The sequence below is a fragment of the Trichoplusia ni genome, chromosome 19 (genome assembly GCF_003590095.1).
Source record: "Trichoplusia ni isolate ovarian cell line Hi5 chromosome 19, tn1, whole genome shotgun sequence".
Taxonomy (NCBI): domain Eukaryota; kingdom Metazoa; phylum Arthropoda; class Insecta; order Lepidoptera; family Noctuidae; genus Trichoplusia; species Trichoplusia ni.
The window spans coordinates 647,682-672,814 of record NC_039496.1 but is presented as its reverse complement, the minus strand read 5'-3'; the positions used below and the strand labels follow the sequence as shown (position 1 = coordinate 672,814).

Genomic DNA, 25,133 nt, shown 5'->3' with positions numbered 1-25,133 from the left:
ACTGTTACTTTCTTATACTTAAGCACGTGTATTTGGTATTTTGTTTTAACCAGCCATATATTCCTACCATATAGGTACTTCTATATCGAATTTTATCAAGCGGTCCGGCCGTTGGGGCATGAAGAGGTTACAAACATAAATACAAACACAATTACTTTCACATACTTTCCCAGAAAATATCGTGGGGAAACCTGGATTCCAAATCTTGAAATCTGAAATCGCCAATCACCAATCGCCGCAGTGAGCTAGCGTGGTGACCAATGCTCAAACCCTTTACTAATACTATACGGGAAGAGACTTTTGCCCAAGTGGGAAGTTTTAGGCTGGTGTGATTACAAGTATTCTTGCGCAATATTAATATTAGTGTAATACTTAGTAAATATACTTACGCTGACACATCGTGTTTGTCAGGGAGATGTCACCAACTCACAACGCGCTATGTCCGCAGTTTGCTGAGATAGTGGGAAAAATTCCCACTCCGCAATTGGCTTAGCCGTTATTAAGAGCTGCTTTGGAGGTGAGTCCTTATTACTAATAATTATTATTTCGAATTGGATAAATATTAAGAGGGCTTTATATGCTTTAAGTTATCCTCCGTATAACCATTAGGTACGTACTATTAAATCAATTTGATTGATGTCAACTATGCATATTTTGGTACCTATAATAATTTGTAAATCTTTACTAAATTGTCTTTAAATTAATTTACTATGCTTTTTTTTCTGTCTTATGACATAATTTAATGTATTTTTTAAATAAAGTTTTGCCTATTTCAATGCAGGAGTCGAGAATGACATAGCGTATTTGTCAAAATTGACCTATAAGTCTTCTTATTCGCAAGAATTTGGGATAAAGTTGAGTTATATGTATATGAAGAGGATACGTATATAATATGCCAGTTACAAGACTAATGCAGATGCTCCAATAAGCTGTTTATGTCAAGTTAGCTGTTCATAATTAAGACATCTGCCATCTAACCATTGAACAAGCAGGAATTCTGCAATCATACTTCAAGGGCTTAGTGAATATAGGGCAAAATAATAACAAAATAATATTTTCCAAACATTTTTATTACGTACTTATTATCGTTTGGCAAAAAGGAAGTATATATGTTTTTCTATATAATACAATCTTAAAAATTAAGTTTTTAATACTTTTTGGTACTTATACAATTTAAAGTATTTCTATTATCTTTTACACGTATCAATTTTAATTGAGATTAACGAAGTGTACAGTTACGAAATAATATTTAGCACCAAAATATTAGGAGATATGATGAGATGGTTGTCCTTACTTTGTCTGGGTTTTAGTGGCGAGTTGTTATTTAAATAAACAATTTTGAGTGACTTTTACTAAGTAAAAATATTATCATCAATAATTATGAAAAATCTTAATACATTTTTAAGACAACCCATTTTGTGCTAATACTGAACTTAAATTTAGATTCAAAAATTGATATATCGCATGAATTGTAAGTACATAAAGATTTATCAACACTAAATACATCAGCCAAAACTTTGTACATTATTCCCTATTATTTATATACATTTTTATTGCACGAGTTATTACTATGGAATGTTGAATTACAATTAAATCTATCTACTGTATAACAAATGGAAAAATCTAAGCGATATCTACTCTAATATTTACATTGCAAAGATTCAGAATTGGCGGACGCCATATTTACAGGGATACCACACCTCATCCTAATGAGAACAACGTATTGGTACTGCATTTTAACCTAAACACGCTATTTGGTAATACTAAATTAAATCACAAATGCACTGGAGATTCGACTGTTCAGTCAATAGGACTATTCAGGTCACGAGGGGTTCACGTGGATCCTACCGTTCTGTCTGCGCGCTACATGAGATTCGTAATGCATATTCCTCTTAGTCCTCGAGAAAAACGCGGCGTTACAACCACTGACGGTACACCGGTGTAATGATTGCACATGTACGCTTTCACAGTGATGCTTCAAACTAGTCAAGTCTTTAAAGCTGTCTTTACAACCCCGACATGGATAACTACCATCTTTGTTTGGTCTTGGCGCTTCATCTTCGACATAATAGTTCAGTTTTCTCGAAAGCGGTGGGGAAAAGTTCGGTTGACAGCCAAAGGCATTCAGACTAGGTGGCAGGAATCCCAATGGAATCGGAGGAAAGTTCGGGAGCATGCCAAATGGAGTGAACAGGAACGAGTGCTGTGCAAACATATCCCTATTGTTTAGGTAGGATTCTGGTAACTGTAGAGGTGGGTAGGGTGTTGTGAAGGGCAAATGTTGACTTAAATGGTTCTTCAATTTATCGGACTCTTTTGCCCTGTAGTAGATATGTGACTCTACGTAGGGGACAGCACGTTCATCCTCGTTGTACCGTGAAATGAACTCCATTTGCTCTCGAATTTTATCTAAAATCCGTGAAGATTCTTCTGATATTCTGTACTCTTCTATTTTTCTATGTAGACTCATATTCGCACTATGGCGGTCTTTGCTTCGCTTAGTTGAAAATGCAGCTCGGCAACCTTCAACGTTACATTTGTACATAAGTTTCAAATGAGCATTTTGGTAGTGAGTTTTTAGTACGTAAATGTTTTGGAATATCTTTCCGCACACAGTACATTTTCGGGGGTTTTCATGGTCCATAGGAACATCTGATGAGCTGACAAAGAAGCCGTTGTCGAAATGTCCAAAGATTTGCCCATGTGTGTCTTCGGCATTATAATCATAACTAGACACTGATGAAGATGGAGATCTATCAGAATAATCAATTGAATCGTTCATTGATAAGTTATATGGTCCTAGTGAGTGAGAGTCATTTTTCTTAGGAATGCTTGGAAAGTCGCCTTTTGATAAACTTTCTAGTCTTTTCAATGCGTTTTCTGAAGAAAACTTATCTTCACTAGGTTGATTTTCCGCCTGTTTATAAATGTTTTGCTTCTCAACTGGTTCATCCTTAACTCTCAAATCTTGAATATTGTAGCTCATGTCAGTTGGTTCTTCCTTCACAGGGGATTTTTCTTGTTTTACTTCTGATATTTCAGGTTGTTCATGTTTTGTCGTGTAATTGTTTTCAGAAGGCGTACTTTCTTCAGTTTTAACCCTTTTTAAGTCCATTGCACATTCATTTTCGTCTTCTTCCGGATGGTCGCGTTTTTGGTTAGATGATCCATTTTCAGATACAAAGTTGTTTTGTAAACGAGTTGGATTTAAGTTTTTACGCTTACGTTTCATTACTTCAGGACTAGCAGTTTCGTTTCTTTCTTTCTTATTATCTGTTATTTCATTGTTGTCACTGATACTTCTCTGATCAAAATCAGTTTCTGAATCGTCTATAGATCCGATGGACTTGTTAAGAGTGGAATAATAATCACTAGTATCGATATGCTCATTGTCATCATCATCGTCATCTCCCGCTACGACAACTATTCCATCATCTTCGTCAGATTCACCCTGGCCATCCTGATCTTTATTTTCCACTGAATCAGATTCCCGTCGCATTGGCTGAGTTTGATCAAAGTTCGAAGAAAAACTCATATTCATATTATTCTTATAATCCAAAGGCAAGTTAGACGGGAACTGATTCATATTGTGAGGTGGATTTAAAAGAGGATAAGAACCAAATGGATGCATGGGGTTAATTACAGGTGGAATATTAAGTCCGGATCTATGTGGTGAGATAAGTACTGGATGAACTTGTGCGGTTCTACCGTCATGAGGTGAAATTTTTCTTCTTAGGTGCGGTGAATGTAATTTAGGGTTAGGATTCGCACTGTGGCGGTTTCTTGATCTTCTTGAGCTAAACATCATACTGCAGCCTTCAACAGTGCATTTGTGCATTTCTCGTAAATGTACTGCAGAGAAATGAATCTTCAAAGCTCCTTTATCACAAAATGTTTTTAAGCACACATTGCACTGAACACGTTTCTTACCAGTCGCGGGGTTAATAAAATGCGTACCTAAGTTTAATGGCATCTGAGACGCGCCCCACTGTCTTTTTGGTGGACTAATGCATTTTCCCAACATCATGTTTCTTGAGTTCTGAGCAACTTCCGAGTAAGCGTCTTTGCTTAAATTGAGAACATTGTCATCGTCAGGTTTCGAGTCATCTGTTCTGCCCTTGTCGTTGCTAATCGATTTATTTTCTTGAAAATCTGATGGTTTTGCAGACATCTGAGGTAATAAAGCTTGAAGAGAAGCTAAGCCCATAGGATTCTGGCTAAGAGCAGCTACCATCGCTGCTTGGTGGTTGAACGAAGAAGGCATTGACATAGGCGGAATTGGTAAATTTGTTGGTAATGGAAAGTTGAAAAATTGACTTCTCATGAGGTCCATGGTTGCTTTTTCGGCAGAGCCTAAATCGTATGGCTTTCTGTTCTCTTCTTTATCATTACTTTCAATCGTTTTATGTTTACGGAAGTCAAAGGGTTGCATGTTTTGCAGGTGACTTAAGGGCGATGAGTTAATTGGACTAGTGGTTGATAGAGGACTGGATGAGGTAGATAAGCGAATGCTATGATTAGGTGATACTTCGGCTGATGATACTCTATGAGAAGGTGACTGGTGATCAGGCGACGACCTGTTATGACTGGGTGACATTGCTTCTTTCTTAACTTCTGGCCTTTCTTCTTGTAACTTATTTCTCGCATATCTGTCTTGGATACTTTTCAAATAATCATAGTGTTGTTTAGCTTCCATCATATGTTGGAAGTGTTTTAGAGATTCATCGTTGCGGATGTCTTTCCCTGACTGTTCCATGAGTCTTCTAAATTCTGCTTCTAGCTTGGATTGTTCGAAGGCTCGGCTGTCTGGGTACTCCGGGCGCTTGTCGAGTTTCTCGTAGCTGGCCGGTGGTGATGGAAGGCCATTCTTCTTGTAGATGGGAAGGAGAGAAGTCTTGTGCAGTGCTCTCGCTTCCTGCAGCTTGAGAATCTGTTGCAGGGCCATGTTGTGCTCCGGTCCCCGACCACTCCATCTTTCAGCGCTACTTGACTGTGATTCCTGGAACAATAAACAAATTACCATTTAGTAATTCTTAAGCATTCAATAGTACAGTGTTATCAGTGATTTAAATAAATTAGAATATAAATAGATGCAGATGGATCGATCTGAATTTTAAATCAAATAAATTATACCATCAGTAGTCATAAAACTCAATATGCAAAACTGCAAATCATCAGTTGTAAGTATTTTGTATGGCGAAGTTTTGAAAGCGTTTACCGTCTATAAAACCAAATAACATGTCATAAGCGGGCTTACAAAACATTCCATTTAATAAAATTATGAATGAGCGCGGCTAATTCTAAAAGATTATCGAGTCTAGAGCAAGCCTTAAACACTGGTTGTTCAAATCCCTCTTCAAAATAACTATCAGGCCGACACAAAACCACACCTTGCGTTTTCAAAGGCTAATATCAAATTAATTCTCAGAACTTGGAGCAATTGGGTAAAATTGTGTAAAATGACGGTTTCGAGTCGACTTGAGAATAGAAAAGTGGTTTTGTGTCGCGTGTTTAGAACGATTTAATCCGAAAACTAAATTACTATTCATTTGGTAAGCATTCGGGGCGGCCTCGCGATGTCAAAGTTAAATTTCGATTTAATTCTTCCACTCCTTAGTTTGTCTGTAAACCTGTTCAAAGCTTAAACAAAAACTTGTACGTAATTATCGTTGTGTCGTGAGAAATATACGAAAATGTACCTTCATGAGCGTAGCATTGAACAATTGAAGTTAAATAACTTTGTGTCATGGCAATGTCCGACTAATCTAAGATCAATCTTTGGCATAACATGATTGTACGTAAAATTATGTAGAGGCACCTAACAAGCGCAAAATAAAGTAAACTATAGCTAAAATACCTACTGAACAAAAAAATAAAGCGTCTCTTTGACATAAGTACGAATTTCAAAACCGAATTTAATACGACAAGTAAAACCATTAAAAAAACCACATCTCATTTAAAAAATCGTTTAAACCCATAATCGCTGGCACCTCCCAGCATTCACTTATAATGAACTTGATTGTCGCTTTTTAAAACAGTTTGTCACTTGATTATGGCGTGTAACCGATGGGGTTGCCATATCATTACCCGTTTCCCCAGAATTATATTGTCGTTTGGAGTCGGCGCGTCGGGGGCAATTTCGTAAAAGCATACCAATTACAATGATTTCGTTTCTATTGCCACAAAGATAAACGCTGGATAATAAAGTGTCTTTTAGAAAAATATACGTCTGAGACAGAGTTATGCCGGGAACTAATTACGCTAAGCTTTTTTTAGCCATTTCGTGCTTTCTAAGTGGTTCTGTAAAATTTGGGATTGTGTATATTTTTTGTTAGACGATTCTGTTTATGTCGTTATAGTAATAGTGGACGTTTATGGGAGTTTAATAAATATGAAATTATGATATTTGTGCCGGAATAATTGAACAGATGTTGGGTATACGTTTTTGGGATTTACGAACCATTATTTATGTATTATGAGGTTTTTATGCGTTTAGTTTGGAGTTTATGCTGCGTGAGTAAAATTAAAATGTATGAGCGTTGATTGAGCGTCGATAGCGGTTTGGGTCTTCGTTATTAAAGAGCTTACAATGTAGATGAAATTAATTTCAGCGTTGTTGTGTTCTCGTTACGGCGACTGACCACGAAGGGCTTAACCCCGTTATTATTATTTATCATTATCATTAACTTCGCAGTGTATTATTAACCAATCAGTGAGGACGACTTATGTGGCTCATCTACTTACTCAGTAAATGCAATTCTTATAGGCAGACGTAAATACTTTTGTACTATACTTAAGTAGCCGCATTTTAAACTACTTTGTGAACTATCTAGGTGGTATATTTTAAGTTGGCCATTTCATTTTAATCTTTGTATAAATAAAATCGAAAAAATAAACAAAAATCAAAGTCTAGACAGTGTTTTTTGTCTTAACCTTAAGTGTTTTCTTATATGGCGGTCACACTGACTGTGGGAACGAAACAAGTAATTGTCAACAGTAAACAAAAAGGTGAGTCGCAAAAAAACATCAGAAGACGAAGTTAACCCGAGGTGGTTGACCCGCAAACATCGGTGTACATCCGAAATTACTCTTGTTTCTTTTTAAAACAGACTATTTTCCGGCGCTCAGAGTGAAAAACATAAATTTGCGCACATATCTGACCCACGCCTACCGGCAGAGCAATGGACAAGCGGACATATTTCATGGCATTTTTTTAAACGAAACATAATAAAGTGCGCCTTATTACCTTGATATATGGTCTTATTTCAGATGATCGTGAGTAGTTTTGGCTTTTTTTTAATGTGCACTTCGCGATCGTTTTTCGTTGGCTCGCTGTCGTGACATGCCATATTGTTCAGGGCATGATACATGTAGTAAGTAAACAGGTTTGTGTACTGTGAAGCGCAAAACGCATTGCCATTTTGCTTAATGACCGCTTAAGCACGCACCTGAGATGTACCGCCCCGCTGTTCTTGTGGGAAATGTTTAGCTCCATACCTACTCGCTTCGTTTTGTTCATTTGTATTTGTGTCATTATGTTTCGAATGTTGTTGACGCTAATATTATTATTACTGTGCAAAACTAAGTACGTTTTACAATAAAATTTGTTTGATGATAAGATTTATTTTTAGTGCATTTTGCATGCATCGCATTTCTACAAAATTATTGAATTAAATGAATTAAGATTTGACTAGATACCACCACTGCAACAACACTTCATCATGTAGTACGATTTCTCATTTCAAGAACGTCTACGATAAAAAAAAAATGTATTGTTTAAAATGTTTTATAAAACTATGTAAAAAATGAAACTACTTTTCTACTTAACAGTACAAGTCTATTTCGAATTTACCCTAGAATGTACCTAATAATTATACGCACATAGCAACTAGGTGAAGTGTCGGCTTGCTTCGCAATTTCTTGGTAGTTGGCCGAACAAGCCAATAATTGGATACAATTGTAACATTATAGCCAATGTCCAACATTATATCAAACATCTGTCTTGCACGATTTTTGAATACATAAATTAATTGGGGAAGGTTGGTACACTTTTGTTCAGCTGGTGATAATTAGCGTCTTAAACTAAAGTTGGTATTGCGTGATTAAAAGCGACTTTATTTTCGTGTTTTTTATCGGTCATAATATGTACATACGGAACTGTGTACTACATAAAATGTTATGAATAAAATGTAGAGGTAAATTCATATTTTGCTTGTTAGAGAGTATTAAGTTGAGGAAGAGATGAAAGGTCGACTTTAAATATTAAACTCCTTTAATCACTCAGATTATCTTGACTTACACGTCGCCCTATATTCAAAAAGGTCAAACGCTTCCCCGGGAAACACCGATCTTAAGTGTTCGATGGCATATTGTTAGTTATAAATAAATTTCAATTATGTGGTAATTTTAATTATTTTTTCCTCATAGAAAGAACTTGTATTGCCTTCTATAATCACTGAATTTTTCGTTCCATAAGCTTATGAAAAAAATCTCTCTCTAAATATGAACATACAGACAGACAATCAACGCGACATTGCTACAAGGGTTCATCTCTATGTACCTACTCGTAATGTCGACATCAAACAAAGCGATTGTATCAATATTTGTCATTCGTTTAACAATAGACTGATCGCCGTGTGGGTGGTCGATTCGTGTATGTCTATTAATTTAATTATCAATACACTGACTTATAAATCAGTGAGTTCTTGTGAAAGGTAGATCCTCAATGATACATGTATATATGTAGAGTTTGAAGACCTAATTTAAGAAAACAGATGACGAATTTAAGTAACACTATATTTAATAGCTTTGTGGCTAGTTTAGTTTTACTTGCTTTGCGTGTATCAAAAATGATATGAAGAATTGAGCTATCAATGAAAAAGTTTGAAATTCAAGTGGTAATTAATTTCAGAGTTTGGGCAGTGAAGACTAATAAACTCTTCACACGATTTAAGTGAAGATTAACTAATCATTAGGATCTTGTGTATATAAAAAGGTTATAAACAGGTATTTTGTAAGTTATTGATTGATTAAGTCATCCTAAAACACCAAATATGACGTTTAAAAAACAACACCAAATCAATGTACTAAATAAACTAAATTAACCCTACCAATAAAGACATAGCGTCGTCAAAATCTACCAAATAAAAATCCATAGTAAATTAATACATTGTAAACTCAACTCATAAATACCAATATCAATTTCCTCAAGCAATAACGACATCTATAAACCACAAAATAAACACCAAGAAAACAAGGACACTATAATCTGTCCACATTTCCCATTAACCTTAAAGGCATTCTTGATACAATTTAGATTCTATATGAAATTATCCCCTGGTCTGAACGTTTAAACTTAATATAGGTAATGATATAGTGAGGACAAGCGGTCTTATCTTAATCTCGGCTTAAGGCGCCTCGTGGAGTTGTTATGGGTATTAAATAATAATTGGATAAGCCAAGGGTCAAGTATCGATCACAGATTTTGAGAGTCTTAAGTTGTGTGACATGTTTGGGTGGAAATATTTAAAGGAAAATGGAAAGCGAATTTTTGTAATATTGGACTATTTGAGGAAGAAAACCGATTGGAGCTATCGCTATGACTTTCGGTAAGAGAAACCGTAAATACGTAGGTATAAATATATTATTGCAGTGTACGTGGGTAAGTCATTGAACTTATTTTAAACAGTTTTTTTTTGTTTTTGGTAATAGGTACCTTGGGTGGTATAGATTTACAAATCAGACCGGCAGAACGAAGTTCGCCGATTAACTAATGATGATAGTGTAAAAGATGATGCATTCATTTAAAGTAAGTCAAAAATTGGAGGATGATAAAATGGATATATTCTATATCCTTAAAGGATACGGCAAAAGAACAGCACTTTATCTAATACCTAGTGACTCTTTGGCTAAGATAAAAGACTGGTCAAACAGAACGGCAGATAATTTTGCAGAAAATACTAAAAACGTAATAAGGGAAACCAACCTTAGCATAATCATCTTCCCACCAACGAATCACAAACTGAGTTAACCTTCCCAAATGGTTATCACTATATTCATCCATCATGTACTCTGCAAAACATAAGTCCAGCACTACCACTCAAAATCGTCTAAAATATTATCCTTATTTTTTCCGTCACTTTCGCGGCACTTGTCACAGCTCGTCGTGTGGTTAATCTTATGTCCGACACTATACTAATCCTGCTTATCCAGTGACACAACTAAGACACCTATACCACATACGGGGTGGGGGTTAACCTAACCCTAACTTGACTACCTGTGTAAAAAACAATAGGATTATATTAAGATAAGACCGGGTGAAGTCGCTCATTAGTTCTTAGTAGTTCTTTGGAAGGAAACAATTGAAGTGTTTATTGTTTTGTTTCTTTCAAATCTGGAATTCTATGTGCTGATTGTACAATTGGTGGTTGGTGATCGGTGTTGGATTTGAAGTGAATAAGATTATGGTATTGTAATGTCACACCTGTAACGATTGTAAATTAGATATTTGGGTGAAGTTTTTGCTATCAGATCTTTTAAAAGTTATTTGGCACTGAGACACTACGGCCTAGAAGTTTCTACCCCAAACGGCTCAAAGATTTAAACCCACTTAATTATATTTGTTTTGTTTGAGGTTCTCAGCAGCAGCGCTAGAATAGCTCGACGAGCCGATATTAAAGTAGTTTCATTTCAATAATATATTTCGGTTAAAAAACTGAGGCTGACTTGCTCCAATAAATAAAAATAACTTATATAATTCTGTAAAGAACATTGTTGTTTTTCAACAGGGTCTTAATTAAAGATTAATTAAGAGATGAGAACAGCATATTTCGCACTCAAATGAGAAGATTATAACTTGTGCAATACTTAATCCATATTAAGCGAACACTAGACAATTTCTTTAATACCGGATTACTAAAGACTAAAATAGGAATTATTTCAGTATGCACCAATATAAACATAGGTATCATCATAAGAAAAAATCGTAATTTTTGCACTGATTACCCACATTCTAGGTTCTAGTAGTTTTCTTTTACATTCTTAAATTTCCATTTTTAAGAGTTGCAATAACTGTAAATACTGCCATGGCGGCCTTGCAGTAATAAAGTATGAATGCAGGCATTTATGTACAAATGTCACGTTATCAAAGTATCAGTTAATAAGTACTATATTATAAGATTTTGCTGGCAAAGGCTAGTTTGCAAACCGTTTAAAAAAAATGAAGAACCTAGAAAGTTGGAGTCTACAGCCGGCATTGAGCAAGTGCGTCTTTATATAAAGACCCAGATGGATTTTGAGAGGCATGTATTATTAACCAAGTTAAGCCAGACGGAAAATATCAAACATTCCTCACTAAACCCCAGCAATATATTCCAATGTGTAAAAACATTCTAGAAAAAAGTCCGTATGTCACCCGAGTTCATTATCACTACAAATTCTCAGAATCTTTAACACATTAGCACAAAACCTATAAAGAAACAATAGAACACGTGAAAGGCGTAAAACACAAAGACATGCCAAAATACAAATTGCTAAAAATATGCACATTATTCCAAATTCGGAACATAATGAGTAAAGAATAGGTTTTCCCTGAAACAGGTGCGGTACGTTTGAACTTTAGAACAAGACCGTGTGTGAGAGGATTAAAAAAAAAACGCGGGACAAAAACAAAGGACGGCCATCTTTCTTTTACTGATAAGGGGTGTTGCATTGTTCGAGTATGGGGAAAGCCTTTTGTAAGTTTTTGGAAGTCGCTCGGTGTTTGACGGCAGTCGTAGGTATTCACTATTCTTGTCATAGCTGCCTTTTACTTACTTCGTGTTTAGGTAGTTCGGTGTACGTGTTGAGTCCAGTCAAATAGGTGCGCGTGATATTTTTTGTTTTGTTTAAAAGTTATAGGCTTTTTTTCTATTGTGTTGAAAGTTTCAAAATGTGGTTGATGGCGGAAAGTTGTATATGGTTACCATGGGCAGCTCTGTACGAGAAAAAGGGAAGTATTATTATTAATCGTATACTGTCTTGAATTATGATTATATTATATTTTAACCTAGCCAAGTGGTTGAATGCCTGGATTTGTAGGCATATGTTGTTGTAGTTGTAGGCTATGTAGCAAGAAGCTATATATTTATTTTGTTATTTTTATAATATTCATTATTTCTCTAGTAATTCTACTAGTAATAGAAATTCATAAAAAAAGGGCTAGAAAAACAGTTTAGAACAACAAATTGTTGAAAACATAAAGTATTGGTAAATAATAGTGACGAGAACAGATGATGAGTCTATATTTCAATAATAAATAAACAATAATTGGTTTCCACATTGACGTACAAATGTAATGCGTATGAAACTAGGAAGACCTAAGGCTATTTATAAAAGGCTATAAAATGGATTGTGTTATGTAGCAATCCTTAAAGCTTGTGATTTATTACCGCCTCATACGTCTAGCCGTGCAAATAAACGTTTGTTGACATGCTTAGATAATTGATAATACGAGTCATTCTAGCATGTTGAAAAATGTACTATTTTAAAATAATAGTTAGTAGTACCCGTTAGTATACCAAATGGTTACCACACCAAATTTAAAACTCAAAATTCGCGCCGTGTCGCGTGAAAAAAATTGTGATATAATGAGTGTAGAGCATTATAATATATTTAAGTAGGTACCAATTTTCATTGTAAAATGGAAAATTTCGGAAATGTTCCTCTTTTTAATCACAACGTCAGCTTTTGCGCGCTTTTGTTGCTTTGTATACGATGTGTACTAAGTGCGTTCAAAATGCGTAAAATCTTATTCCAAGTCATAATTCAAGAGCCGCGATCACTTCTAACTCACAAAATGATTGCGAACATTCAAAGTTTCAAACCTATTATATCTGTACGTAAACTGAAAGGTCCGATGCAAAGGTACAGTCGTTGCCATAACTCAAACGGGCGAGTCCCGACGAAAGCTGGTTTCTATCACTCCTCTCATCAGTTACCGTGGCAAGTGTACGCATCAGATCCCACTCCGCCCGCGGCCTACAACACCAATAATATTATTTTGCACCTAATAATTTTGAAATGCAATTATAATTTCGCGCCGCGATTATAATTCTATAATGTTTCTTGGCATTTATATGTCTTGGCGTGGGCGTAGCTGTGTCATTGCTGATTGATTGTTCGATTGATTGATTGGCTTGGTTTTGACGGTGACTTTTTTACTGAAGTGTACCTACTTAATTAGTTTTAAAGTTGAGTAGGCAAGATGGATGACTTTAAATGTTTCTATGATTATGTATGCTGGGCTTTCAATGGTAAAAAATGCTTCCTAGCATATAGAGTGATTGTGCTGACGGTGATGTAGAAAAAGTAAAAAAATATATATATGGTACTGCATGCATTTCCAATACACGTTTAAGTCTTATATTTTGTAAATTTAACTTCAATAAAATTCAGTATTACTTTGGGCTGTAATTTTCTACGACTATAAATAGTCGAATATTGCAAAGTTCATCCAACGTCAATTTAGGCGTCTTATTGTGTTCGGATACAAAAATCTTGCCTGATTGTATAAACTAGTAGCAACTAGTAGATATTAATTAATCAATCAATTCCGCCTATCGCCGTCCACTACTATTCATAGGGCTACCTCTAGTTAAGCTGTGACACCCGTTTCATAGCCTTTCATAGCGGCCTCTTTTAGGTAAAAGAAAAACAACAATTGTTAAACCGTTGTCATTAATGCAAACCATTCATATATCCCATCTGAAAAGAGATTCGATTTCTAATTGACCTTAAGATCTAATTACTTTGTTAATATAATTTTATAACAGACGCAGTTTAGATTGTGTAATATATTTGTTTACGCCTATTGCACATATCATTTTATTATCGTAGTTAACTTTTGTCTATCTAATTGGAATCAAAGATATGAGGAATTATAATTTGTTACGGTGCTCCTATTTTCATTATCGGTACGTTGAAGTTCATTTTCTAATACACATTTAGATACGGTTTGACTTTTTAAATGCATATCTTATGTGGAGGAGATGGCGGGTTAATTTAAATTAGTTTTTGTCTTAACTGGTCACTCTTGGCTCATGAGATATGCAAGACATTTCAGGCTTATAGTAACAATAATAATAGGTGATAATATGGCTTGGATGTATATTGAAAGCTTTTCCGTACCTTAGGACAGTCCGAACTTATGACTATTGACGGCCTGATCAACAAACAAGGCAACTTGGGTGAAACGTCTATCATTTGACCGATTGTAGAGATTTGATTGGTTACCTAATCAGTGATTGATTGATCAATCGATGGATTCTTTGATGTTATGTCGCTAACATGGAATCATTCTTAGCTAGTCACAAGAGTCCTATGTCCATTACTTGACCGTTATAGTCAGTTGATTGATTAACAAATTTTTGATTGATTCTTTGATGTTTGAGACCATGTAACGTCACAAACGTAGACCAACATCCCAAATCATAGAATTGCGAAATCACAATTCGATACCAAACAAGTTTGTTACACCAAAACGTTATTTAATTACCAGTTGTAAATCATATCGTAATTTATGTTCGTCATGTAGATACGATCTCTGGAACTGATGGGTGTTACCTTTGTACTTCATTACATTGGTACTGCTCACCCACTACGTTAATTTATGTCCTAACGGTTTAATTATAGTGTACTAAGCTGTAATGTTGACCTATTGTTCATGTTTGCCTAACGTGGCTGAAATGTCGAATGATAAATGGTTTTGGTTGTTTCAACCTTTTGCCTTATTAGGGAGAGAAAAAGCTGTTGGAATTGATACTGAAAAGCTATGGAGAAACCCACAGTTAAATGTTTAATGTTTTTAAAAGCATTTCGCGTTTTCTAGAGCATAATATGCGTAGCGTCCTAGACCGATGTTTCTTTTTTAAGTTTTTATAAAAATAACAAACTTTCTCATTAGGGAATTTAATGTTTGTTTCGCGCATTCAAGTCACATGCACAAAGACATCGAAACTCAGGACAAACATTCGTATTACTCTAAAACTTGGATCTGCGCGGGGATCGAACCCACAAAACGTCGCGCTTAGTACGTTTAGATCAAACTTCTTAGATAGGAAAAGTTACATAATAAATGCAGATATCATCATATACTTTTTTAAATATTTCAACCACCCACGTTCCAAAAAATAAGTCAACCGCACCACTTAAAACATTGCCATGTAATTACAAAATTGATGACGCCACGCAATTAAGTCATTAAAAAGCATTTTGTATTGTTACCTGATAAATTAAAAATAATTGGTCAAAGGTGTGAATTTTCCGATCAATTTTATGAATGAAGGCTTTCGAGAATGGCGATTGTTGAAATTCTATAGTTATTTGTAATTGTGAGTTATTAATGGAGTCACGTTTTAGGCGGAATTTCGCCAGCTGTGGAAATGTTTACGTGGGATGGTGCATAAAGATTCTTGCTGAGATTGTTGTTTTTAAAAGATTGGATTTGTATATGAAACTTTCTAGAAAACTTACTTCAGAGCGCTAAGAATTCTTACTAAAATTTACGTGGCAATGCTGCCAGCCTTTTGGGCACGTTGCCCGCTTTTGACATCGATAAATTTTTTGACATCTTATTGGATAAAATTCCTAGATGTTTGCGTTATTTTATTTCATAAATCAATTGCATCAAGCATACTATATTATTATTCTCACACGCTGAACCAAAAGCGCTCTTAATAAAAACAAAAATGCAAACTCAGTAGTCCTTACAATACACAATTAGTTATAATTATGAATCACAGTACCATTTAAAAGTGGTATAAAAAACCAATAAAATTGTTTTGACAAGAGTAGTTTACAATCGAGATCTAAATCGATCATCGTACCGATTAATTCGATGCGTAGGCGCCTCTCTATTGTTAGAAGTAAGTTCGTTAGGGTTCGAGTAGTCATTTGTTATGGTACAATATGGCGGGTCTCGTGGCAAATTTGGTGGGAACCATGAATTGATGATCAACAGTAAAATAGAGGTGTCTATTGACGTCATTGAAATCTCTATGTTTTTGAGAAGCGTCGGTAAAAAAATATAAAAAGTGACAATTTAATTGCCTGAAAGAGATAAAACTATCAGACCAAGTGAACAAAAACAATCAATCGGTAATAGCTAAAAATCTTTTCTTATCAATAAATAATATGAATATAAAATAAGTTTCTTTACCAAACCCAATAAAATATTAATGTTCACTTAATAACAATGACATAAGATAGTAAAATGTGAGCAACAACAAATCTAGTTAGAAATTTTGGAGTTTACACCTAGAAATTTACTTCACAATAAAAAAACCGACCGAACTGAGAATCTTCACCATTTGAAATAGGTTGAAAATCTAAAGAAACTATGCTTTCATATAATTGTTTTTTTTTCCCGCTGAAGCAACTTCGACACAAACTTGTTAGAAAATATGTAATCTAGAAAAAGTAGCTTAGGGCGATTACAGACATCGGAGCAGAAGGTATCACAGGTTACACAGATAACACGAAAATAAGCCCACATTACAAATGATATTACGATAAGACAGAATAGGGTATGCACAAATACAATTTATAACGCCATAGAAAGATTGGCGAAGATTTAACCAATTAAGGTGCGAAACATCAATAAATCAATTCGTAACGTGATTTCATAATTAACAAAAAACTGTTTCTATAAGCCAATTAAAATTCATAATGAATAGTGCTCAATAAAGGGCGTTGTTTGTAATTAGTAACGGACAGTTTCTAAGCGAACTAATTATTGTGTTTCGTCTTGATTTGCGGTCTTGTTATTGTTAATTATTATAAAAAGGTTTTGTCAGATCGCAATTATGTAGTGCATTCAAACAATGAACACGGCTCTAGCTTTACTATATAAGTGAGGCTGTATTCAGATCGGTCGTGTCTTTGTGAAATTACAAGGTATTTTTGTCAACATCTACGCATAAAAAATTTGTCTAGAAATATTATGTATAACAAAAACTATAAAATTATTAACTGACAGTCAGTTTCAATAATTTTTGAGAGTAGTAATAAATGCCATGAGGGTATATATATAACATACCTACTCTCTCTCATATTTACACTTATACTTGGGGTTTGATTAATCAATTAACTCATATTAAACTAATATTTCACTCATAATTAACTCAGCCTATTGTGGTCCACTATGAACCACCATAGGCTGAGTTAATAGATATGGCACTTTGTGGCCTATTCTATTCTATTCCACTGTCTGGACATAGACCTCCCCTAAGTTGCACCAAAACACCCGATCCTTCAAATTCCTCATCAGTCTACGATAAAAACATTTTGTTCACAAGAGTCTAAATAAATAATTCGATTTTAACTCACTTCAAAACGAGTCAACTAATTATAATTTAAACCTCTATAATATAAAGCTAGAAGTCTATTGAAAATGTATTTAAAAACTTTTTTATTATTACACGCATACACAAAGTCACGGTATACAGTAAGTATTTAGGTTTGAGTTGTGACCTTGGACGGGCGGTCTTGAACCTTATCGATTTTCTTGGCCGACTTGAAATCTGACACCCTTGAAGCCCATTGATTGCAGAACGCTTTGTAATTAGTTTGTTAGATGATTATTTGTTTTAGGATAATCCAAGAAAAGTGCGACTGGTGTCTATTTGTGAAGCTATAGCAGGCTTAGTATAAGAACCTAGTAAGCTTTTGATAAGAAAAAGAGGCAGTTTCCAATTTGAAAATCTTATTGGAATTTCTTCGTTTAGTTCTTTAATTTATATTTCTGATAGCTATTGAATATTATTTTGGTTATACAATGTCATGTAGATTCACTTTTATAAATAGTGTGAAGTCTTGAAGCCATATCTGCAATAATGTAGTGGTGGTCGGTAGACCCTCTGTGAAGATTCAAATGTACGACTACTGGCTTAATACTTTTGCCTTTAGTTAAGATCGACAAACTGTTTATTCTTTTGTCTAATCTATACTAATATATAAAACTACTGGTTCAAATTGAAAAAATCTTTTGTGTTGAATAGACCATTCATTGAGGAAGGTTTAAGGCTATAAATCATCACGCTGTGACAAATAGGAGCGAAGATACAATGGAAAATGTGGAAAAAGCAGGGTAGATATCAATCATAACTTATATCGTCTAACCACGCGGACGTAGTCGCGGGCAACAGCTAGTAGAAGATATTTTTATAACCCGTAAGACAAAAAAACAGCCGGATTCTATTTCAGACTTTCTATTCAAATTTTAAAAGTAGTCGAGATACTATTTTGAAGTAGGTACACATCTCTGCCTATCTCACAACGGATTCACCGCAAAGATAATGCTAAAGATACGTTATCTTACTTTATAGTTATCGTTGATTTTATCCCGATAAGTTTAACAAGGGCGTTTGTTAGTGTTGCCTGTGCATAATAGATGGCGCTGTAAGGCGCGGTAAGTGCGAATTGGATATTAAACTTCTGGTAATAATAATTGTAAGTAATTTAAGAAAATGATTGTTTATTACTAATTGCGATATATTTTTAGTTATAAGTGCTAGTGTAATCTTGATAATCGGTGTGAAAAATTACGGCAGTTTCTGATTTTCTGCTTATTTGTAAACGAACATAAAGATTCGATATTAATCTAATTCGTATGAAATAGATATATTTTTAAAATGTGCATAGGAACTCAGATACGCAGAAACGAAGAAAAAAATCAAGCATTCTGTTTTAGTTTCAAACAAACTCACTTAAAAAGGCATAAAACAAAAAACAATCCACGCACGAAATTACTTTTTGGTCTAGTAAGTCATCGCTAAGTACTTCTTACATACCTATGTGCTACGTCCAACAAAGAATTCTTCACATACACGCTACGCTTTCTAAACCTCTTGTGTTATTTCCCTTTAGACAATCTTATTCTGTTTGTGTGACGGTTACATGATGATACATATGAAGACTAGATACAATGACATTTTTCTTGCTAGAGATAATTGAATTTCTAAAATGTGGAATGCAATGGAATTGACAAGTGAAAATCATGTCCCTTACCCAGAAATAAACCCTAAAGAATCTCATTTCCAAATATATTTATCTATAATATGTATGTATTTAGAAATTATAAGTAAGTTTATCAGTTGTCTGGTTACCATAGCACAAGCTCTGCTTAGCTTGGGATCAGATAACCGTGTGTGAGTTGTTGATATATTATATAGGCTATATTATATTATATGTCCATATACTTCAAGGATTTAAAGCTTAAGCGTAGCTATATTCAGGTTGTATATGTAATGTATAAATGTAAGCCATCTAGAGGCCAATGAGCTTGCTATTATAAGCGCAACAGTATTTAGAATTTAATTTAACATTAATTTTCGCATTGTAAACTGACATTCGAATTTCAACGTGTTTATGTCAACGCTTTATTTTAAACATCTGTCAATATGCAGACAGTTTGACATCTGACAGTTGAAATTGATGGTGTTGCCAATTTTGGTTTATGTTTTTTTTGACAAATTTTATTGTATTATTTTACTCAAAAGCTCACAGAAACTTAATCATAATACAGAAATAAACTATTATCACTTATGTATATGTACATAATTATATTAATATCGTTGATGACATATTTTTCAAAAATTGTCACGAGCATATTTCCTACATTCCTAAACTCATTAAAAATACAAATAAAATTCACCTTTTACAGTAAACAAATGAAATAAAAATAAAATTTTGTCTATCCGACTTCTTCTTTTGCATCAAATACTTCTTTGTTGAACTTTTTGAACCATCCCTGAATACTTATAGCTAAACATTCTCCTAACAAACTAATCCATGGGTTGGTCTCAGGGAAACTCAATCAAGGTAATGGGTCGGCGCGCAAACTATGCATTTGCTGATCACTCGCGATTTATTTCAATAATCCACCTTGCGGTAATGGTTCACAACCGCCGCCATATTATATTATACTAAGCTGCCCCGCGGCTGCATCCGCCTTGGACAACGGATTGTAATATAAAAATCAATTTATGTAAACTTTGTATCGTCTGGAATCTTTTGGATGATTACTGCTGTTTCAGTTGTTGTTGAAAATTCAGCTTTTGTGAAGATTTTAGTTGAAATCTTATGAGTATTTTAATTTCCTAAATAGTAATTTCGCTAGGTTAAGTCTTCGTATTAACTTTTGAACAGAATTGGGTAGGAAGGTAGGTACATACTTTGCTCTTGTAAAAAACAGTGAAGCACAAAGTTTTACTAGCTTTTTTAATTACATAGGTACTTATATAGTTAATTCGCAAGAATCCTAATCCATACAGGTTATTTATTGTAACAACTGAACAGGCGATAATTTAAATTAAATGTATGGCGTCGAAGTAATACCTGAACATTTTTTTTGTAGAAATTTATCAATCCAGAGCTGTTTCGATTTTATTATTGTAACTTTAATCTAGTTGGCGATAGACATCTTATTCAACGTAATGTTTTATACGATCCATTCTTCAGGTATTCACAATTTCATAATACTTAGCGTCTGATCGGACAGCTTCGGCTCAGCTCGGCAAGTCTCGGGTGCCCGCGGCGCTCGGCGGCACTACGAACTAATGGCATCACGCTCGCGGCGCGGGCGCATCCCGCCAGATGCAACCTGATGTTTCTACTTTCTTGTAATTTGTTTGAATTATATTAGAATATTTATTGTTGATGTTTTGATAATAGTTTTTGATTTTATGTGGTGTGATGCTGATTTGTACTCGTATATCATTTGGAATTCAGGTGTAAATGGCATGGCATGGTCAGGGTTCTGCCATTTTTGAAGTACATAAGTTTTCATCTAAAGCCCTGCATATCAAAGCCCGCTTGAAGTTTTACTGATTGGAAACATATTCGGTAAAATTTACCAGGGTGCACCTAGGTATATTAAATTTTACAACCTTTTTGAAAAAAATAGTAAAATCAAGTTGACGTGAAATAACCTAATTCGATTACATTGGCAATCAATGGTAATGACTGGGAATAAGGACCGCTTCAGACTGATACTGTGCAGCTCCTTCGAAAACTTCTGTTAGTCGATAAAAATGCAATAGTTTTACGTTCAGTGGCGCTACGAAGCGCGAAGTAAATGGCGTCACGCTAGCGGCGCAAGCGCATCCTTATCCTGACAGATGTTCGTTGCGTATATAATGTCTAGAGAAAGGTCTCTTCTATATAAAAAAACAACATATTACTATGTGATATTTTTTCATTTTTTATTGAAAGGTTTCTAGCTATTGTAACATTTTCTATTGTAAATATCAATATCAAGGCATAACTTTAAAAGTATCGTTCCTCTCGTACAAGAAAATAAAACTAAACCGTCTTTACATATGTCTTAGTTTATTAAACTTATGTTCAGTAATGCTTAGAGTTAATTCACTTCTGCAAATAACACTGGAATGACCCACTTTAATATAATTTTTTTACATTTTATTCCACGGACCGTTAAATTATTCATATTTTTTGGTTATGTAATCTTATAACCTTAAGCTAATCCTGGTTTCCTAGCCAGCATATTCTTATATGTAAGCCTATTTTGTAGCTGCTTTATTCGGTTAGTCTGAGCACAGGCTTTTACTGCTCTACCAGGTTTTGCCTGTGATATTTTCATCGTATTGTCTGCTAACCAAAGATCTAAAATGGAAAGCCTTTCCATCAATAGGCATTGTGCTCTATATAACTTTCGATTACATAAAAACGGTCTAATATGAGTCGGAGTCTACACTAAGGGTTCCATAGTAACGGCTAAAGGTAAATTTGTAGTTGTAATAACTGGCAGCATTTAAAATCATGATTCATGAAAAATAGCCTGTTGACATATCTATAGACAGACGCAGACATCGATTCCTTGATATTAGCATTCCGTATTTTGCCCCCCGGGTACGGAACCCAAAAAAGATGTTCTCCACATATCATCGGTCTGTTATACTGGGCTCTACAATCTGTCGTCACGCTCCTCGCCCGCGCACCTCAAACGGTAAACTGTTACCTTCACGGACGTACTGTCATTACCTCTAATTATAACCGTGCACATTACAGAGAAAAAAAATTATATTAAGTTTGTCTAGGTACCTACTACTTACTTTTGACAACGTATAAATATTTACAAAATGTATCAAATATTCGACTCTCTCTGACAGACAATTCAAACGAGAAGATCAACAATTTCATTCAAACAGAGTTTCAGCTAACTCAACTCTCTCTGTTACAACCTGTTTAGTTTCTTTTTAAAGTAATTTTAAGCTGGCTTCCACTTCTACCGGATTTTCTAAATAAACTAAAAGACTATTTTCCATGCCTATTTGACATGCACGGTCTGAAACTCAGTTCACCATTACGACTCTACATCTCCCTACACTTTACTAACAATGCAATAATTAGGTTATCGCACCAAATGTTAACGAAGAATACCTAATTAGTTTTTTTACCACAAGAATCAACTGTTAAGGTTCCAAGGAAAAAACATCTAAACAACAATTTTAATCATCTGGCCATAAACCGCCTCTTTGGTAAATTACAAAAAACATTCATTAGCAATCGTACGGTAGATTCAGGCCTATGAAACGTTTTGATTTTAATTGAATCCTTATATGAAGACAAACAACTCACAAGTATTTCAACAGTGTTTAGCAGCATTTGTTATAGTAATTTTTCCATATGTTTGATCCGATTTGTTTTACTTGTATCCGAACTCTTGCTTAAGAAACGATTAGGAACGTTTTTTTTTCCTTGTTTTACTTTATACTGACTGGTTTGGACTGCTCTAATGCAAACTCTATCAAACAATAGCATATTTATATCATTTTTACAGCCTAAAAGAAGTCTCTTGTTTAAAAGAGTATCAGACCTTATAATGCGTGCAATAGAGCTTTCAGTTCTCCTCAAATTATAAAAGTTGTTTCACAACTCTCTATTCGACCCAATACATTGCTTATTTTATGCTAATTTGAAATTAAAAAAACAAATTTATACCATAGCGCCTTAATTAAATGTTTTTCTTAATCTTTTTCGCTTTTATTATGCCTCGTCGGTCCTTTTGTTGAATCGTGTAGTTTGACTGTCATGTTTGAAACTTGGGAGCGATGACTTGGCGCTATAGAAATGACATTGAATTTTTCACAAAGAAAGCATTGCATTTGTTGCAACTTGGCGCCAGTGGAGTGCAAAAAAACTACGGTGAGTGTTAAAGAAATTTATTATCTACGTCATTTATAGTTTGTTTTGTTGATTCGAGGAAAAGTGTTGCATTTGATAACGCTGTGATCTTTAAAATGTAGAGTCCTTCAGGGGTTACGTCTGGGTACCTTTGCGCATCTGATCTGATTTTGTCATACCAGTGTTTTTGTGTAATAATAAAAATAATGTTTAATAGTTGTATGTGAAGGTTTTTCTGTGCTATGTAATTCAGGAGGCATACAAAAGCTCACAATAAAGCGAGAGTTTTTCATTTTTGCTCATAAAATAATGGCTATTTGTTATATATTTCTTCAGTATCTCCCCATTTATTAAAAATTATGAACTTATTATAAATTAATATTTTGATGTCTTGATCAATTGAGCTTATCCGCCATTTTGCTTAATTCCTAAAAAAATCCTATAAGATTTGCAAATACTGAAGATACTAGCGTTACTTACTCGCGTCTCAGACTATTTTTAAAAATTCAAAAACCAGAACTAAATAACAAACTGGCCGTTGTAAATAATTACAATCTATTACCAAATAATTACGTTATTTTTATTTGACACTAAAACTTAAGAGCCCGAAATTAATTACACCTTGTACCTTCGCAATACTTAATGAATACATTTGTATCTATAATTTAATTATCTATTGCCCACTTTGGCCGCCCACGCTTGGGCTTTCGGTTATAAATAATAGCAGCTGATTGATGTTTCATAATCTTTTAACGTTGATAAAATTTATTGATTGTCCGTTGGCGGTGTTTTGTTTATTTAAAAAAGCCTTAACCTAAGCAAAAAAATTAAATATAGATTATCCTTATCTTCAAAGCATAAATGAAAGCTTTCGTTATTCAAAAGAAGAATCTTGCAAACTGTGTATCACGAAAGCTTTTTTAAAAATCAAACACTTTTTTCAACACATCATTAGTGTAGTAATATTTTAGGATAGTAGTAAAACGCCGAACTAACCTGAATCATGAATGCTTCTGGTGACTGTCTTCCACACAAACAAACATCAAACGGCACTGAGCGTCACTTCACAGTACATTTCACATCTAATCCTTCACGCTATACACGTAGTACGTACGTACAAGACACAAATATATTCGTGATTATATCGTGTGGAACATATACAAAGAGCGACGCTGACACGACCGCCTAACAGTCTGTGAGACCGGACACTGGGCTTCAGGCGCCGTAGAGCGGGATGAAAGATATGCGGGGGGACACATGCATGCTGAAGGATGCCAAAGGAGCCGGGCAGATGCGACAGGACTCCGGAGAAAAGAGACGACTACACTGCGTGACATTTGAAAACTGTGTCTTTACACCACCTTTAGCTATGACAAGGGAAAATGGTGTCTAACGCGCTAAGGATAAAGTTGAAAATCAATACGATATGCTGGCGTATAGGATCTTTCAATGATGGTGAGTAAATGTCCTCTAATGTGTCGCGCAATCCGGAGCGCTAGCTTTAAAACTAAGTTGTGTAGAGACGAGTATTGCGCGCGCGTGCTCTGTCGCTTCGGTCGTCTAGCGGGCGAAGTGTGTGTCGCGTTTTGTCGCTTTAGGAGCGGAGTCGCGGGCGTGCGAGCAGGACGGGAGCATGTTGGCCGTGGGGTGGGAGGAAGACGGGGAGGTGTCACCATGAGCGCTTTTTAGGGACCTAAAGCCGGATGAGCACAAACAGAGGCGTACTGCGGATTTGTAACGTGACGTTTTTGCGCATATGTGGGTTTTTCAGTTCTAATCTGCGCGCCGGTTATATTAAATAATGACGTCTCGATGATTGTACGTTTAAAAAGAATTGCGTTGTTTACGGAAAATGTATGACGAAAATAAATATGACGTGGCTTCTTAATTGACCCGTCTTTGTTTCTTTAAGATAACTTTGTTTTAATTTCAAGCTTTTAAAAATAATTATG

At 34.9% G+C, this 25,133-nt stretch overlaps 1 protein-coding gene across 1 annotated transcript; it reads right to left on the bottom strand.

Moving 5' to 3' along the window:
- Positions 1–1,039: 1,039 nt before the first annotated feature.
- Positions 1,040–25,133, bottom strand: LOC113503445. The gene is made up of 2 exons (XM_026885420.1): positions 24,178–25,133; positions 1,040–4,999 (listed from the first exon to the last, which is right to left on the bottom strand). The coding sequence occupies exons 1-2, from the start codon at positions 24,184–24,186 to the stop codon at positions 1,823–1,825; spliced, it is 3,186 nt and encodes a 1,061-aa protein (XP_026741221.1). The 5' UTR covers positions 24,187–25,133; the 3' UTR covers positions 1,040–1,822.